Below are 18,345 nucleotides of genomic sequence, written 5' to 3'. Positions count from 1 at the left end.
TGGTTTGCATTAAGGGAAATAAGTCTATTAATGATTTGAGTGTTGTTCCACTCACTAAACTGAAACAAGTGAATGGTGGATATTACCCATGACTGCCTGCTTCCTGAACCAGAACAGCTGTGACTGACACAAATAAACCAAACTCGGGTTAGAAATCTTCTTTTTTTAATAGTTTCTTGAATCAATACTGGAGATAACTCAGTTTTTTAAATGCGTTGAAGGTTTTATCAGGTATTGTGACCTTTCAACGTGTTTTCTTTCACAGACTTCCTGTACTTCCTCTACCATCTTTCTGTTTTCTCTGGTCATGATCCTACCATCTCCAAAACACGCTTTGAGTTTAATTAGATGCTTACTTTGTTCTAGTCTCATAGATCTGTTTAGATATAATAAAGACAGAGAGAAACGAGTTTGTGTGTGAGCTAACATACTGAATTATATTTATCCATCTATTGCTGTAATGTTTCTTAATCACTAAACCAGTCATCAGTCTATTGTACAAGATGTACTCTTCACAGGTGTTTAACCAGACACAAGCAAAGCTCAAGCAAACTTCTTTCACAGAGTAAAGATACTAGAGATGCACATGTCAGTATTTACAGGTGAAACTATTATGTTGGAAGCATTGTTGCTTTGTGTGTGATTCTAGTTAGCGTGTGCACGTTTTAGAGGAGATGGTTCATATCTACTTATCTGCCAGCACAAAGCCCCTCCACCACTGAGAGCCCTGCAGTGCCCCCCTGTGGTAGAAACTCGCATCATACATACATGGACCAAATGGAATTCTTTGCTGGTTTATCACAGACTACATTTCCCAACAACCACCTCTTCACTATTGACTGCAATAACAAGCCATAGCAAAAACAAAGTCTGCAGTTCAGGATTAAAGAACACAAACACACACACACGCACGTCCATTCCTCACGTGCTCTATGCAAGTCATTAATTTACAAAATTGGTTAAGAGGTTCCCCCTCATCCCAGTTCTATAAGTTTGCCCTTGAGTTAAAACCAAGTCGATGAAATAAAGCAAAATGATTGTTGGTAAAGAGCATTAGTTTATTTTCCACAGGTTACTTCAGAAACAGTTAATTATGTACAAAATCTGGAATGTTGGATAAATGCATATCAATCCTCTCACTGTGACGGTTTCCAAAGAAACCTTAGAAATACTAGCTATACATTAAAACAGGTGCCTCTGCATTGCAATTTATTGCTGGTTTTACAATCGCAAGTCACTAATGCCATTAATAACTCTTTTGTCAAATTTTCTTAGAGTATTTACAATTTGATTAATAAGGTCTAAAGTCCATAGAAGACTTCTAAATAAATAAGAACAAATACGGGATCGTAAGAAACAGACCAACATGGATGACGAAAATGTTTGATCTCCGTAGATTGTCTACAATGTCAGACTGTATGTTTTTGCCGTGAATATAAAGTGACCATTACCCCCCAATTTTTCCCATCTACTCTAAGAAAGTTACCAACAAAATTAGAACAAATAAGAAACAGTAAATCTGTGTAAAATATAAGATGTTTTGTGAACATTTGTGTGTGGGGAACTGCACATTACTTCGTTGTTTTCCAGCGAATTAATTTGACCAGTTTAAGATTTAGTTAAAAAATTGAGGGCACAGCTTCACTTTCAAACAGGACGACAAATTATTAAAAGGATAAAAAGTAAAATTTCTATCATATACTGTACAAACTATTCAGTGGTCACAAATGTACTGCTGGATTGAATGGAGTCTTTGCTCTGTGTGAATTGGATCATTTCCACTTGTTTTCTGGAAACACGTCTCACTGAGTAATCATTTACCACTAACAGGCTGATTTCATGCAACTGACAGGTACATGGAACATTTGATGTTTTTCCTTCTGACAGTTTGTTGACAGTCAGATGGTTTTCAACGGTGGAAGTTGTTTTCTTTGCACAGATGAACACCAGTAGCCTCGGTATTCGAAATGTCCGACATTAAAAAGCATCGGGTAAAGTGACACAAACTTTCACTTGTACACAATGCAGAGATGTGATTTTTTTTTTTTCAAGCACTATCATACACATGTCCTGTGCTGCTTCATTACAAAAAAAGAAGAAGACATTTCACGCTATAAAAACCATGTAAAACAATCAGGGATTAGTAAAAGGTTGTGTTTAAAAAAAAACCGCTATGTGATGTTGGTTTTTCTGAATGAAAATAAAGGCTTTAAAGTATTGCTTTTTTAGCCATTATGCAGATGTACTCAGAAGTTTGTGGACGTGTGACTATTGCTCGAGTTCTGGGGTCAGAGGTCCTCCCCTATTCAAACAGCTCAAGGTCTATGGCACTTGACAACTTGTTTCTCCCAACTCTATTCTCTGTACAGCAAAGAAGAAGAAGAAAAAAAAAAGACATCGCTCCAAAGGTATGAGTAAAAAGTAGAATTAAAACGTTTGTATAGACACAAAAGGCAAACTGTGGTCTTCTCCTATTAAAAACAATTAAAAATGAAAATCATACTGCCAGATGCTGAAACCCTTGTAAAACAGACACGCATCTCAACAGCGGCTGCCTGGAAGGTGAAGCCCTTGAAAATAAAACGCAAGTGAAACTTTAAAATGTTCTTATTCCAGTAGCTCTCTTTAGTCATCTCCTGCTTTCGCCTTCTGTCCACAGCAAACTTGCTTTGGTTAACGAGAACCACCCACAGCTTCCTCTGCTTTAGATTTACGTTGTGTGAAATAAGCGTTTTCGCTTTTTGGCGGAGAGATGAGACGTGAAGACTGATACCGTTCCCATATCTGTCTGTTAAGCAAGGATCCAGCTAGCAGCTTGTTGGCTTCTCTTAGAAGTGAAAACTGGAGACGGGGGGGGAAGTTAGTCAAGCTCTAACCAAAGAAATCTGCCTTCTCAGTTCACTAATGGATATGTTGTATCTCATGTTTGTGTGTAAATCCGATATGGTGTCATTTTACAGAGGGTTATAGACGATATCCTGACTCTGAGCCATCGCCAGTAAACCAGAAGCTCTGAGCCGAGAAATAGTTCGTACATAACCACTTATAAAATGTGCCATGCGTCGTATTTACACTTAACTAGCACGTAATAACAAATTAGATCAAATGTACAGATTCAAGGAGCTGTTCACAAGTTTGTGGAAGCAGAGGCGGAGGATTTTTTTCCTCTTCTCAACTCCTTGATCTTGAAAGACACAGAGACAAAAAGCAAAAAAAGAATCTCCCAAAACAAACCCCAAATCAAAACACCACCTTGATCTACATTCGTCTCCACGTGAAAAGCACATACCACTGTCCTCCATATAAACCGCTTGGCAGACCCCCCCCCAAAAAAAAGGTTTCAACATCTTAAATAAAAGTGTAAAAAAAAGGCGAAGTGGATGACACGAGAAAGTGGATTGCCCTCCTAGTGGTCAATTCATGTCCATGCGCAGAAATAAAACCCAAATAATGATAAAGGATTTTAAAGAGTTTTGTACTAAGAAAAAAAGAAAAAGATGACCTGTACAGAGACCACAGTAATTATTTGCATCAGAGCATCTTCAGCTTCTTTTGTATAAAAATATATATACCACAGTGATGGCCGTTTGAGGACTCGTACTTGCAGATGTTTGCTGCCCTCTCACTTGGTTCCACTACATTCAGTGGTTTTCCCAGTTTGAATCAAGGCTGTGAAGATCTCGAGTAGGAATAGTCCTGACGGAAATCGACACATCAGACTCTTCTGTGTATAAAAAAATATGAGAGACGACATAAACGTCTCTCTTCTTCTTCTTTCCTCACATCCCCCGCGCACACTCCACAGGTCAGTCCCGGTTGAGTCTATGCTTGCATTTCTCTGAAGATAATCATATCCACAGTGCACGGAAAAGTCTTTAGCAAGGACACTGCGTTCCCGTGATCGATATTCACAAAGCTGTAGCCATTTGCCTGTGGAAAAAGAAAGAAGTTCGGTGAAAAACCCTGAAAACTCGTAACTTTTTACAAACACTTTGCCAAGAATTCTGCAACAGTTAAACAAAGTGCAGCATTCACCGCCCACTTGTAGAAAAGCTATGGCTACACTGATACATTTCCAGTTCATGAGATGAATCCTGACTAAACATTTTTATTTAAAAAATATTGTAAAAAAAGGTAAAGGTACAAAACTGTACATAATTTTTTCAACAGTGATGAAACTACGCATCCCATCAACCATTGCAAATGATCCCTAGCCAAAAACTGCTAGTGTGCATTTTCTTGAAATTTACTTTGTCAATAGTGTGTTATCGTTTGTGTCCTGTATGTATAAAATGGGTGCAACAGTTACAACACGATTTTCGCCATTATTGTAAACATTTCAATGATAACAGCAAGCTACACCAATCAGACACTATTACACATGAGGATTAAACATGCGAATACATTGTTATTACATGTTTTTATATCATCCAGACTTCTGGCTTCTACAAGAGAACATATCATTGTTTCACAAACGAGTAGCGTATGGTAAGTCTTCCTTGGATGGTTTCAATATTACAGCTGATGATAAGAATCTCTATTCAGAAAATAAATGTAATTTTTTACTTCAGGAAACACACTGTTGATCTCCATACCTGGATAATTTTATCTCCAGGCTGAAGAATCTTGGCTGCCGGTCCCTCAGGCTGGACCCTTGTCACATATATGCCCTGAAAGGGTGGAGAATGTTTTTAAAAAACATTGCTTTCACATATTAAGCTTACAAAAGTTGTAGAAGGCAGATGAGAATAATGCAGAGCAATACAACAAGAAATCTTATTAATGGTGTGTTTTTACATAGTCATCTGGATGAAAGGGGTTTCCTCGTCCTCCCACTCCTCCTGATATGCTGAAGCCCAGCTCTGGATTCTTCTCCACTTTCACACGGAACTGAAACACACCCACATACTTTCATTTACTATTTATTCAGTCATTCATTGATAATTACACTACTTTCCATTATTGGGGCTTTCTAGCTAATGTGCTTCTAAAATGAAAGGACTCAAATTCTGGTGCATGAAAAAGAACATCGGATTCTTAACGTCTAAGCTTCAAAGAGGTATCATTTCTTTGAGGTATAGTTTTGGGAGATGCACTAAATTGCCTTCTGAGTGCTGGATAAGATCAAGAGTATTCTTAGTTCTGCGGTCAAAGCCAAAGTCCAGCACTTTATTGCTGTAAAATTTGTTTGTTTTAGTACAAATTAAACAAACAAGATTTAACATGTTGTGCCTGTTGCACACTAGAGGGTAATCAGCCCAATATCGGGTAGGATTCAGCTCTCCGGACGGTCCTAGGAGCTACTGAAGAAGAACTGAAACTTGGCTTCCTACAGCGTAAATAAGGCGTTTGTTTCCTGTACGTGAACAGAAGAAAAGGAGCTGTTTATGCTAAGCTACTGGCTGTAGCTTCATTCTCGGACAATGGTTCAAGATTTTGTCATCTCGCTCATATCAAATTTTTCCTCCAATCAAACCTCAGACAAGACAATAAAGAATTCCCTTAAAGTCACTTTGCAGCATCTCAGTTTTTTTCTAGTCATTTTCATGCTTCCTTCACCTCTTGCTGCATTGCTTCTTGCGGGCCCCGGGGGGGTGCTTGTGGCTGGGAGACTTTGAGCATCAGGTAATCAATGAGCTGCTCTCTGGAAGGGTGGCGAGCCATGGGCATCTGGTTCATCTGGGTCATCTGAGGACGACCAGAGGATCCCATCTGACCGTTCAACAAAGGCACCTGAGGAACAAAAAAACACACAGCGATGAAGTGAAAAGTTCCAGCAGAATTTTCTCTCAAGATTCCTGGACCTTTCAACAAGTTAGTGTACTGCAATCAATTCTAATCAATCTAGCAGGCTCAGTTATTGGTTCCAAATTGGTCTTGTTTGTTGTTTTTATTACAGTGTGCCAATATCTGTATCGCTGAGAAAGAACTACTACACAGTGAGAGATTACACACCAGGAGTGCCACCAAAACAAAAACAAAAAATTTTAAAGCACAATCCAAGAAGCATTTAATGATAATTAAGACATATTTGAACCTTTATTAGTGCTGAACACCTTTAAAACTTGTTAAGGGGTAAAATTCAGATGTTTGAATTTTAGACAGACAGAAATCCTGTCGTTTCTCAAAAACAAGCCCTGTAGCATCAGGGTAAAATGCAACATCTGCAAGTACAAGTAATACTGCAATGAGCGGGGTTACAATTTTCATAACTCCCCTTTCGGTGTATACTGCAGCAAGAAAATCTAACGCTGTATGTTAAAAAACCTACTTTTCTGTGGGGGTCCAAGGTGTAGCTCTGCTGCCCTTGTGGACTATACACATCATCCTGAAATGAAAGAAAGTGGTGATTAATTACACCGCACTCTCGCCACTAAAAACCCATTAACAAACAAGGGATAAGTGACAAACACATTTTTCATGTTGGGTAAATTATATTAGGCAGTGCAGTGTTGATTTAGAGGAGAGGAAAGGAACAAGAATCTGATTAAAATGATGAAAATCTGTGATGCAACTGTTTATAGTTTCTATTCATACACTATGCAACACATAATTGTGAGTATTAACCTACTGATACTCTATATAAACACATTCTACATTTGAATATGCAGAATCTGTAGGAGAGGGACAATATTTTGGGGGCGGAAGCATTCTGGTTCTGTCTCTAGTTTGACCAATCAGCAAGCTTTGGTTGCCTGAAGGTAAACACATTGACTGAAATGCATCAGCTATCTGCTTTGTAATCTCTTTACATCCATATGCAGATAGCTGTTAACAGAGATTACTCAGCATGTTGCCTGGACCTAAAACATCTACAAAAATCATCTCAATTTGTGGTTAATGTGGAGAATGAAACTAGTTGGACTGTATACGGTGAACTTGGCCCAGATAACAGTCTACACCGGGTGCCATGAAATATTAACCGTTGCCAACAGAGGCTAATTCGTAATGGTACGATCCAAGAATGACCTTCTGAACATGAAGTGAATCCTAAATGTCAGGTAGTGAAGAGGTTAAACAACAGCCTCAGACGTCTCTGGAAAAAACAGCTCTGCTATCCTCTTGGTAGATCACTTGGATGCACACATCTACATTCTTACCATTCACAATCACAGTTTTCATCCCCACACAGAAAGTGGGAGGTTAAGACATGGTTTTGATGTGAAGTGAACATTTTAATTAGAGTTAAGGTAGAAAAGAAAATCAAGGTTGCTGGGGTGTATTACAATCACAGGATGTGATCACAGGAGTGGGGCAGGTTGGAGGGAGAAAGCACAGGGACAGTGATTATAACGTTAAAGAACCTGGCAGGTTTAAAAGGGGGCACTTTGTACCATATATAACATTCAAATTGTATATCTGGTTGTCAGCTTTAATGCAACCAAAAGAAGGATTTCCTTATGGAGAAAATTAAGTTAAATAATATCTTATAAATAATAATGGATTCATTAATTTATGCAGTTCCATCACAGCTTACGGTGACGCTTTTTGTTGTCAGCTGGATTCAGAGTAAATACAGACTGGCCGTGAATGTGTCACCAGAATAACACGTTTAATGTAGGCTTAATGCTTGAATGAGATGTAGCAGCCACACAGCCACATGCAGCTTGTAAGACTTTATATAATTTCTTCACTCGCTACAGCTCTGTAGTGGTCCCTGACAACAGCTTTACTTTGTTTTGTCCTCCTCTGATTTTGACATGCAAGAAAGTCGCCAAACCCGACTGGAACATGGCACGAAAACCAAGTGGGCCCCTTTTAAACATGCCTGTTTGAATTAAGCAAGAGAGAGCTCAACAAACATCCAGTTAGAACACATTGTATTTTTCATTAGGAAACATCACGTGTCAGGGAAGGGTTTGTGAGAGATCCGATGTTTAGAGAAACGTCATCACCCAACATTTACTTTCACTTGTCTATAAAAGGACAAGTGAAAGATGTCTTCTGAGCATCAGTGATCACTTTCTCACATCAGGGAGAGAAGGAAACAGACATTTCCTTCTCTTTATAGGATGTGAAACTAGCACAGGCTGGAAGCCCCGGCTCAGTGAGAGCTGCAGGAGCTTGTATACGTTGACAGTACTCACACTGAAGCCCAGAGCTCCTTTCGGCTGTCCCTCTCTGGGACTAAAGACCAGAGACTCTTGGCTGGCATGCATATCCTTACAGCTGCCGTAGTGAGACCAGCTCAGCGGAGCGTTATTGGAATTATAGGAGCGAGACAGCGCATTCTGAACAGAGGGACGACATGGAACGACCAGCAGCAACCGACATGTCAGTGGTGGCCATGCAATCCACCAAATGAGCATGACATAAAAGACACAACAGACAAAAGTTTACAACATACACAGAAAAATAACATGCAGTTAATAATAAGCATTTCTGCAAACAGCTTGGTTAGTAGACATTTATAAAAAGGGTAAACTTCACATTAAAGGGTCAGTTCACTCATTCATTCCTGGCTATGCACCCCGATCTGGACCCACACTGAAACGTTATGGTTCTTTCACACATGCACAACACAGCTGGAGGTTTTCTGCAGAGACGCGTTCACATCTGCAACAAATCCTCTGCATTATTCAGGCGAGAGTTGGAGCAGCCGGGTGGAGCAGCCGGGTGCAGCAGCCGGAGATAGGATGTGACGTATTAACTCTGCTGCAGTTAGTTTCTTGACAACATACAGACACTGCTGTCGGCTCTTATCACCACAAACTCTCTTGACATATTCGTCAGTGACTTCCACGTGTGTCAGCGCTTTTTCACTGTGGGATATTTGTCTTCCCTTTCTTTCCTTTTTGCATCTGTCGAGTGTTAGAGGTGTCATCAAACCTCCCACTTGCTTGCGGTGAATCCAGCGGGAGATCCCCATCTGGATTCACACATTGACTTCTCCTGGATTTCTACAGACTTAATACTAGGTCAGGTAGAGAAAGTCGGCAGAAACTGCGCAGCGTCTGACTCGGACATTTGTGTTCACACATGAACCTCCTCCAGAGAGAAAACGGTGGAACTGCAGAGTTCAGTGCGTGCCTGAAAGCAGCATTAGCAATTATAACAATATTGCCTGTAAATGTGAGCATATTCATGTTAATACTGAGGGATCTGGTCACGGGTTAACTTCTTGAAAAAACTCCTTCAACACAACTTCCACACATTGTATCACATTAGTACTTTTTACCTTTTCAATTTTCTTGGCCTCGATGTGACGCATCACCTGATCTCTCCAGTCTTGCGGCACTCTTGCTGCTCCCACTCCTCCAGGGCCGTCAAGGAGCGAGTACTCAGACTTCACCCGGGTGTTGGGCCTTTTGCTGGGGCTGCTGTGCTGATAGTTGAAATCAGAGACAGACATGGTCCTCTCTGGAAGCTCGTGGGGCTGTGGCCTCGCAATGAGAGGCCTGGAAACTCCGGGTACGTCGATACTGTAAGTGCGAGCTGACAGGGGCCTCTGCGCGGCCTGGCTCATTGCCAGCGGGCCCCTGGCGAGGGTGTGAATGTCCCTGTAAGTCATATATTCCCCATCGGGCAACTGCATGCGCCTTGGGTCACCAATTGAAGCTGTGGATGCGGTGCTACTTTGCCTCTGCAGAGTGCTGCTGCGAGGCTGGCCGCCAGTAGAATGAAGTCTCTCCATAGCCCACATGTCCCCAGAGGGTTTAGGGGCCATGGGAGGCCCCCTTTGCTGTTGCGATAGAGGGAAGGGAGGTGCCTGATTACGATTGGAATAGTTGGTGTTGGCTAGCGAGTGTGGCGGAGGAGGGAGGTAGCCCTGGTGCTCTGGGGGGGGCATGGGCGTCCTCTGGGTCCACATGCTATCTTTCGGTATGGCACTGCTTGTGTACTGAATATTGTACTGAGGAGGAGCGATGCCCATGGCCATGCTGGAGGAGATTGGGTATCTGTTGGTGCTAGCAGGAGGCTTGGAGTAGGAGAGCAGGTCTGAGGAAGATGCAGAGGAGCTGGGGTAGATCTGGAGACTCTGGTCATTGAGTAACTGACTGGCTGACTTGCTCCTGACTATGCTCTGGCCCTGAGCTCCTGGTCCCGGGCCGGTTCCTGCCATCCAGCTCATTGCTGCTGCCTCATATGCTTCATCATCCCCTTCAAAGGAGAAAAGCCTCATGCCCCCTGTTTCCATGTTACAGACACTGTGGGACTTCATCACCTGTGGGGGATGGCACCTTTTGTCTGGAGACAGCTCCTCTGTGCTGCGAGACAGAGACATGTCACTGCTGGCTGTCACGCCTGTCGAGGCCACTTGCACGGCAGATGGCTCCGCTCTCACTGCTTGACTTTTGTGGCCCAGACTGCTGAAGCAGTCCCTGACCTGCTGGTTTCCATTCCGCAAATGCTCCAAGTTGTCATTGCTGAAAGTTTGCCTTCCGCCCAACTCCTCCCGGGTTACGGAACCATTCTTGGTCTTGTCCATCCCGTCCAGCTGAACCATGTTGTCAGTTGGCAGCTTGGAAATGTTCATATTGATCTGGTCCCACTTCGTGTAGGTGTCTTCCATGCCATTGTTGATTCCCTTCTCAATGAAGGCCATTCTGGCTTCCATTGACAGGTCGTAGTCGCCCATTTTTTCTGGTGGCATCTGCTGGGTTTTCAAAATGGCCTGAAGGGACGTTTCAGAGCCATTACCATTATGGAGGAGAGGGGTGGTGTCTTTAGGCTGGTTCATGTTCTCATCTTCTTGCCTGAAACACAGGAAAAGACATGTGATTTGTGTGAACAGCAGGAGGACGTGTCTCCCTTTTTACTCTGTTAACCCTTGAAGACTAAATATAATTATAGGGAATATAGTTTGTTAGTGCTTTTAGCCTGAGGGATAAAGAAGCTGATCACAGCAGATTTTCAATGATGAAAACTATGAAAATAATAACGAAGACGAGTCAGACCCAGACTGCTGAGGCTCAGTCAGTTAGACCCATGTTTGAGGAGAAGGGGGGAATCTCAGCGAGTTATCGGCTTTGTTTTGTTTTGTCAAAAAAAAATGATCACAAGATTTATGGAAAAGGTGATGATTTCCAATGATAGTCAAACCTTTAAGCTAACAAATATATCTTGTTTTATTTGTATATATGCTTCAGATGCTGAGAAATTAAAATGTTCTGTAAACACTGGCAGTTCTATCAGCTCTTCAGAAAACCCTGAGGCTTTAGAATACGTCTTTATTATTCATGTGTTAACATGAATATACCTACCGGCTTTTCGGGAGGAAAGGCATCTTTGCCTCTCTCTCGGGGGTACACAGAGAGTTGTCCTGGCTGCTGTCCGTGGTCAGAGACACTGAGTCGGACATGCGTGATGGGGATGAACAGTTACTATTGTTCTGGTTGCTGTTGGCCACAGTGTCATCCAGCAACGAGTCTGCATCTTTCCCATCATCTGATGATCAGGAATATCAGTTAGTGAATCAGTTTGATTTTCCACTGAAAAAAACTGTTCTAGTGACTCAAAGAAAAACGTTTACCTTTTTTGTCCTTACTTAAGGTCACTACTTTAGGCTGGTTGATGGAGATCTCAATAAGAGGGGGTCTCATCTCTGCTATTTTCATTTCCTCTTCTTCATCTGACAGCTCTTCAGAGTCCTGGAAAATACAATCTCTTTCGTAAAGCTGCATTTTTCGGATAAAGCTTTATTGTGTGCTTGCTGCACTTTGTGTTTGTAAAACTGGGAGAACTCCTTATAATTGTGAGTTCTAAATATTCAGGTACCTCCAGTGTGTCCTCGTGGTTCATCATGGAGCCCTCTGAGGATTTCAGTGGGACTCTGTGGGAGCTGTAGGACGTGTCTGAAGCGTCTTTAGAATCTGGTGCAGAGGGATTTTGGGCATATATATTGGCAGATACATGGGTCTCTTTGTCTGTTGCCACGCCGTTGGGGCACGGGGCCTCTATCACCTGCGCAAAAACAATCCAGATGTTTTCGTATTACATTTTTTTATTTACATGAACGTAGCATCATTTTCAAGGTTTATTAAAGAGACAATAAAGTGAGGTTAACATATAAAAGGAAATGAAAGTGACACTTCTTTCCAAATAAAATATCAGTTATATATGAAGCTGACCTTTACACCCACGTCCTGCACACCAATGTGGTTCCTCTCGACTGGTTTTCCATCTTTCCCCGACTCGTCGCCTGACTCGTCCTCCTTCAGCCTGTGAGCCACCGACTGAGCCGTCTTCACCATGTTCTTCAGCTCGTCTGGATATGGTGTAGGGTAGCGCTTCAGGTTTCCCTCCTTGAAGAGTACAAGAAAGCTTCTAATTAAAATCTGGTTTGTCAGAAGACAGAGGTGATGGATAGGCAGTGTTTAATGGGAACTAAATTGATAACAATGTACATTAGGAACGTGCAATACAATACAGACACTTTATTAAATGTGTAATGAGAAATTCCCTCTGACAATATTGTAATAACATGAAAATGGTTATATCAAAAAGGAAGTTGATCCGAAACTATATTCTAATACCTCTTAGAGCTGAGGTAAATCACTTCAAGCCAGTTATTTTCCTTTCCAAGCTGTGACACTTACCCTCGGTGGCGCTTCTCTGTCATCCTTGTCCTCGTCACACTCGAAGGCCACCTGAGCTCGGTGCTTGCGTTGCTCCTCCCACAGAGCCGGATTAAAGCTCTCAGAGTCAGAGCTGGGAATGTCTGGAGGAAAAAGCAGAAACCAGGACGCAAATCTTTATTACTTTTTAAATGAATGCTTTGCAAGTCATCCCCATGGAGTGAAATTAATGCAAATACCACTAGATGGTGCAAAGACACCACAAGGCCTTCCAATAAACTGAAGGCACTGAGGAGGAACTTGCAATTGAGAATTTGACCAGCATAGCCTCTCAGAAATGTGGTTCTAATAAATAATGCTCAAATGTTGTAGACAAAAAGCTTTAACAATGCTTGAGCCTGTGCTTCAAACTGACATCACTAAATATTAAACTATTCGACACAAAATCGAGCTGTATTATGAAAAAAACGCAAATATATAAAAAGTACAACAATTAACAGTCTTGCAGGATTGAGCAGTAACTTCTTTCTAAAAATCTTTCTAATCTCCATTACATATATATATACCAACTAATTATTCAACTCAATCTCACACCCATACTGTAACTCCTTTTTGAAACAAGGGCGTGATTACTATTAAAAAAGGGGTTGATATAATGGCCCAGCTTTTCAAAAACTTTGTGATAACATCGTAAATTTTATCTGTTGTGTCCTGTTGTAACTGATGATGTCTGACACCTGATAGAAGTGAATCTTTTAAGCTTCTGAGTGTTAGTCTGTCTGTGGTTTCCTGTGAGAAAAATGCTCTTTGCCTCTACACATACAGAGAATACTTGCTCTCATGCAACCTAGTTATGAGAAGAGTGATTATATTCACTTCCGTTGAAGCCAACGTCACCTGAAATTAGATCATATCAGGAACTCTGCTTATCTACAATTTAACACACATTCCAGATGGTAAATGTGCATTGGATATGAGTCACGGGTGTTTACTCTCCACATCGACAAGTTGTGTAACATTATAATCGAGTCAGGTTATGACTGAGTCCAGTTTCTTAGGAGAGCACAAGGACACAGATCAAGTTTTCTCGGAATAAATTCCTAGTAAGTAACTATAAAAAAAAAGGTTTAAAGCAGATGACTGTCAGACAACAAATAGAGGCCAGAACTTACATGCACTAACATGTCAGGTAGTTGGGCTGACTGGCAGTCACCCCCTCTCCACCTACCTGACTATAATGATGGTTACATGAGTTGCTAATAGAATATTCCATTCATGTTCCCACGTTACAGATTATAGTCTGATTATGACTGACTGAATGACTCAACACTACATCCTACTATGTGTTTACACTCTGACTCAGGATATGTGACGATGAGCAGTTTGTAACTGGCGAATATTGATGGTGCAAAATGTTATGAAATGATGGGATAAAGTCAACTTCATGTGACTAAAGTCAGAATACCCCACATTTCTTAATTTGATTATTGTTATGCTGTCAAATGCTTTGAGTTTTACATGACAGTGTCTTATTGAGACTATTGGCTTCATGTAGATAATATCAGAATATTGATGTTAGTGTCCATCATGATGTTTAACTGTAGACGTTGTTATATGCTGATTCAGTAGATGTCACCCAACCCCAGGTGCGACACTTGGCTTGAACCTTGAAAAATCAAGCAGCTCTTTCTCCACCATTTCAATCATTTAAAAAATGCAGATCTTGAACAACTAATTACTCCAAAGCTAAGATGCAACAGGGTGAGTGCAAGATGTCTGTTGCAATAGGAAACCAAACCAAGCTAACAGATGCTCGACAGGTGGAGAAGACTTTGTCTCAGATAACGATGCCACTCATAAATGATGCATTCAGGGTTCCCTGCATGTCACCTCCAAGACTGCTACCATACAAACGGTAGTTGTAGTCAAGGGGATGACCGATAATTTGACATCGAATTAAAACATTAATTAAACTTAACAAAATGTTTTATTTTATTATTCAGCTTTGTATTTTCATGCTTCGTGCATAACATCAACTTCCCCAAACTTTGTCAGTGTTTAGTCTTTTTTTTATAAACTGTGCTTATATAAGTCATATTAGTAAAGTTGTATCAGATGAATGAGTGCTTGGTAGTACTGATTAATTAATGCGCCCTCATCTTTAACACCCGGCTCTGCTACTAAGAAGTGATTAGTGAAATTAGGTTAGTAACATTTTCAGTTTGAGTGTGTTTCAGATGAATAATGATCATGAAGGAATATGAAAGCAGAAATGATGTGTTGAGTGCACAGTACTCACACTCCTCTGTCCTGGTTTGCTGGGGGAACATGTAGTTAGTCAGCACAGTTTTGTGCGTCTCTGGATCCTCCTCTTTCTGCAGAGGGATCAGGGGCTTTGACTGTGGGAGACAAAATGTATGTTTGAGGGTTTTATCTGCAATGAGCCCTGCTTTGTAAGACACTCAGTGCTAAAAGAGTCCTGGTGTTTACTGTGCCGCACATTAGCCCTGCAGGTGTCATCATGAAAAGAACACAAAACCACAGGGGAAATAACACACCACAAGATGTACCAATCCCCCACAACTTCCCATCTTTATTCGAAGCTGAATTTCTTTCCTTCACCCGGTTTTAATGAGACGTTACTCAAGTACATCACAATGTCTCTCCCTGTCGTCCATTTCCTGATGAAATAGCTTTAAGCAGCATGTGTCCCCTAGGCCCTGTTACACCTGTGGCACCTGCCCAAAAGTATTCCTGTAGCTTAGTGCTGATGTCACTGTTGCCTCCCCTGGGTTACTTTTCTGCAATGCTGACACAACAGGTGCAGTACTCTGGACTGTTACTGAGAAAAGATAATTTATGTAGCATCTTTAACTTCTTAACAAGTCAGTAAAACAGCAGGTCATTATTCTCAGAGATTCTGCTGCTTTTCTCTGTATTGTACCATTCTTAATTTAATCTATCGTCGTGGTGGTGTATAAGACATTTTTTCACAATTTGCTCACATTTTTGATTATTAATCAATCACTTGAAAAACTAATTAGCAGATTATTCCATGAATTATTCCCTAGGAAAATTGTCACTATCTCACAATATTAATAAAGGTGGAAAAGAAAATTCTGGATCGACCTCCTGATCCGGCTCTGGACAAAAATGTTGATAGGTTCTTAACTGACAAATACCACATCCTTCCACCAAGTTACATGGAAATCGGTCCAGTAGTTCTGCATAACACTGCTAACTAACAAACAACGCTGATGAAAACATAACATCCTTGTTGGAGGTCATAAAAGCCGTTTCCAGCACTCTGGGCCAAAAGGTGAACTCTGAGTTGATGAACCCTGAGATGGGAAATCCTGAGTGCTCACTTCCAGAATGGCTGATCAGTGTTAGTTCAATAATCTCTGAGCACCCTCATAATCCGTAAATCATCAATATTATTAAATTATCTTTAGCATAGTCCTTACAAAAGTTTGGCAGCAGCAGAAGAAAATGTCGATCAAAAACACAAGTTTATGAATTCAAGCTCTCTAATTGGACCTAGTAGTACTGGAAAATGCGTCAGACTTCAAACTAATTGTAATTTAAAACAAGGTAAGACTATTCACAGCATACTTGTTTATATTTACTTCTGTTCTTCTATTTTTAAGTCTCTTCAACCACAGGCAGCCTCAGATATTACATCATCTACATTATGACACAACTATGATAGGAATGTTCCATCAGTGCGACTAATCACACCATGAGACGGTATTATTTATGAGTGTCATGTGTCTACAGCTTCGCACGGATTTCTCTTATTCATGACGTGATTAATGTAGTGAGATGTTTCAGAGCAGTTGACTTCCTGTTCACACTCACAATGTTTGAGACAAACAATGTGTAGATTGTATTCGGAGCTCAGAATGAAGCCATGTGTGATATTTGAGTGTACACAATTGTTTCTACATTGATTTCTACATAGATCCAAAAAGATAAGGTTTGTAAATGCAGCTCTTGGGAAACAGACTAATCAGGATTTTTATTTTCTCCCAATGTGCAAATAAATGAGCTCCAATATCCTATTTGATACAAGCTGTATAAATAAGGAAATGAGGACCATGGTGAGGCCCTGAAGAAAGGAGAAACTCTGTTTGATAGAGCAAGCAAGCAGGTTTACACAGGTTTTTAAAGTGTGAGTAAACCTGCCAAAAAAGGTGATTGCCTCCTTTCCCTTTGGAGGAGCTTGCATATCTGTTTTCCCTAGCGTTTCCCTCAGTGCTAACAAACTGACTGACTGACTGTAGAGAGCTTTTTAAATGAGAAAATAAATGAGAAAATTCTTGGATTTAATTCTGTATTCAATAGGTAGCTGACTTGAGGCCAGGGCGGAGATGATATGGGCTTTATGTCTCTTTCTGAATGACAGGTTTTCTGCAAAACTTTGATAGAGCTGCAGTTTTTCTGTGAGAATAATCCAGCCAGGATGAGAAAAAGCATGAATAATTGATTTTCAGAACACGGTGAGATTCAACAGACTGTAATTTAGAAATATGTTTTAGCTGGAAAACATAAACAGATTGAAGCAATGCAGTACTCTCCTACTTCACTGGGCCTTTAAACAAAAACTCACTACAAAGCTTGATATGAGCAGTTAATCAAGTCCTTTCACATTTAAATCTAAACTGCCATGACAAAGTGGGACTGTGAGACGCTCCCTCAAATACGAGCTGGCCAGACTTTAACATTTCCACCTCTGTTAGGTTTATCTTGTTTTCAGCCGAGGGACACTTCAGCCCAGGCAGTCGTCCAGATTTCAAGTACTTGCCTTGACCTCTCTTCGTCTGCTTTACTAGCTGCAGGCTTGTCTAAATCACCATGCTGTCGCCCTTAAACATTTACTATAGTCAGGACATTCATTAGGATCCTCCTACACTTTGAAGAAGTAAAGTTACGGGCATTACCACAGAGTCTGACCTACATTACCATTTGGCAAGTTTAGATCAAATGTCCTTAAAGTGGTCTGCTGCATTTTTAATAGGTTTTCCTGTGAGACACTTGGCCTAAGTAGATTAATTTATATCTCGCTGCAGCGGCAAGTCATGTAACCTGCTGCCATGACAATCCCAACAGAGCAGATCATTATCTAATAGCTCTGAACTCATTGGCAGCTACTGTAAAACCTGTGTGCTTGTGGTTTATATATAAAGTAACACATGTGATCTTACCTGATTTTCAGACAGCCACATTGCAGTCATCTGGTTCAGTTTAGTGAAACTGTAAGGAAGATTCTTCAACCTGCAGTGGCACAAAAACACAGGAGCTCAGTAATGGGGTTAGGCACCAATAACCGAAAAACACTCACAACCAGTGAATTGTAAGGGTAAAAAAAAGTCATAGAATTGTGTCAGAATTAATATAAGTATGGTGGCCCTGTGGTGACATTTAGGAAAAGAAAATATATACTTATCATCTAGGTCCAACGACTAAATAACTCATTGCAAGGACTTATTATCTTGTTCACATGACTTAATAACTCGTGGCGACAAGTTATTAAGTCGTTCCCACACGTTATTATGTCTACGCCATGAGTTATGAATCTGTTCTTTAATAACAAGACCTGGCGAACTCATCATGGAAACCTCTTGATGAGACGTGAAACGTTTCACTTAATCACATGATGTAGCCTCTATAATGGGCTATAGTTTAACACACACTGTCTGCACTGACTCCGATTGAGGCCACACTGTGACAGTGAGAGATTTACATGTAGCCTGCCTGGTGTCTGCGCACGGTTAATAAGACAGTGTTATACTTTTATCCTCTCCTTTAAGTAAGTGGTGGAACG

At 40.9% G+C, this 18,345-nt stretch overlaps 1 protein-coding gene across 1 annotated transcript in view; it reads right to left on the bottom strand.

Annotated features, from left to right (window-relative positions):
- Positions 1–1,037: 1,037 nt before the first annotated feature.
- The window catches only part of erbin (erbb2 interacting protein), a gene marked incomplete in the record, with an annotated part of 49,937 nt that continues 32,629 nt past the window's right edge, over positions 1,038–18,345 (bottom strand). Inside the window, 14 exon segments of the mRNA XM_061081861.1 lie at positions 1,038–3,930; positions 4,596–4,670; positions 4,798–4,890; positions 5,560–5,733; positions 6,272–6,328; positions 8,088–8,231; positions 9,179–10,697; positions 11,205–11,388; positions 11,474–11,591; positions 11,719–11,904; positions 12,072–12,245; positions 12,540–12,661; positions 14,818–14,917; positions 17,726–17,795. Of these exon segments, the coding sequence (XP_060937844.1) occupies positions 3,823–3,930; positions 4,596–4,670; positions 4,798–4,890; positions 5,560–5,733; positions 6,272–6,328; positions 8,088–8,231; positions 9,179–10,697; positions 11,205–11,388; positions 11,474–11,591; positions 11,719–11,904; positions 12,072–12,245; positions 12,540–12,661; positions 14,818–14,917; positions 17,726–17,795 (3,124 nt within the window).

Source organism: Limanda limanda, chromosome 1 (genome assembly GCF_963576545.1).
Source record: "Limanda limanda chromosome 1, fLimLim1.1, whole genome shotgun sequence".
NCBI lineage: Eukaryota > Metazoa > Chordata > Actinopteri > Pleuronectiformes > Pleuronectidae > Limanda > Limanda limanda.
The sequence above is the reverse complement of the archived record's forward strand: the minus strand, read 5'-3'. Positions and strand labels throughout refer to the sequence as shown.